This window comes from Aptenodytes forsteri, unplaced genomic scaffold (assembly GCF_000699145.1).
Source record: "Aptenodytes forsteri isolate BGI_AS27 unplaced genomic scaffold, ASM69914v1 Scaffold7, whole genome shotgun sequence".
Taxonomy (NCBI): Eukaryota; Metazoa; Chordata; class Aves; order Sphenisciformes; family Spheniscidae; genus Aptenodytes; species Aptenodytes forsteri.
Genome location: NW_008795919.1, coordinates 2550319 through 2550900, shown reverse-complemented (window position 1 = coordinate 2550900; position 582 = coordinate 2550319). Strand labels below are relative to the sequence as shown.

Genomic DNA, 582 nt, shown 5'->3' with positions numbered 1-582 from the left:
GCCGGCCGGGCTTGCCCGGTCCCGCTGGCCTGCCGGGGTTTTGCGAGCCGGCCGCCTGCCTGGGAGCCTCGGCGTACGCTGCCGTGCGCCTGACGGAGCCAGGGGCCGTCAAGGGACCCGTCTACTGAGGAGGCACCAGCACCGGGGCAGACCCGGCCGGCAAACCCACGCCGGGGCTGGCAGCAAAGAGACCAGAAAACTGCAAATCCGTAGGGAGCAACCTCTGCCCGTCCCGGCTGCAGGAAGGCGCTGGGCTCGGGGCAGCCGCCGGAGGGAAAACGCAGCCTCGGGAATTTAATTTGGTGTAGGTATCACCCCCCTCCCACAGCCCAGGGGACGGTGGAGAATAAAGAGAGGTCACCCCGCGTTCTGTCCTCATTACTGGGGTTCATTACCTGCCCCCTCTGCCCATCCTTCGCTCCCTGTGCCCCTTCCCAAAGAAATAAATTGTCTTTTATACAAACCCTCTTACTCTGTTATGTCCTGCTTGGTGCTGAATCGGCTCATTGCCGATTTCCCTTTTTTTTGTTCTTTTTTTTTTTTTAAAAAAAAAAAAAAAAAATTTCGTGCAAAGCTTGGCCT

At 58.2% G+C, this 582-nt stretch overlaps 1 protein-coding gene across 1 annotated transcript in view; it reads left to right on the top strand.

The window, feature by feature from the left end:
- The window catches only part of COL9A2 (collagen type IX alpha 2 chain), a 16069-nt gene extending 15941 nt beyond the window's left edge, over positions 1-128 (top strand). The window contains 1 exon segment of the mRNA XM_009284829.1: positions 1-128. This exon segment is cut by the window's left edge and continues 40 nt beyond it. Coding sequence (XP_009283104.1) covers positions 1-128 — 128 coding nt within the window.
- Positions 129-582: the final 454 nt, after the last annotated feature.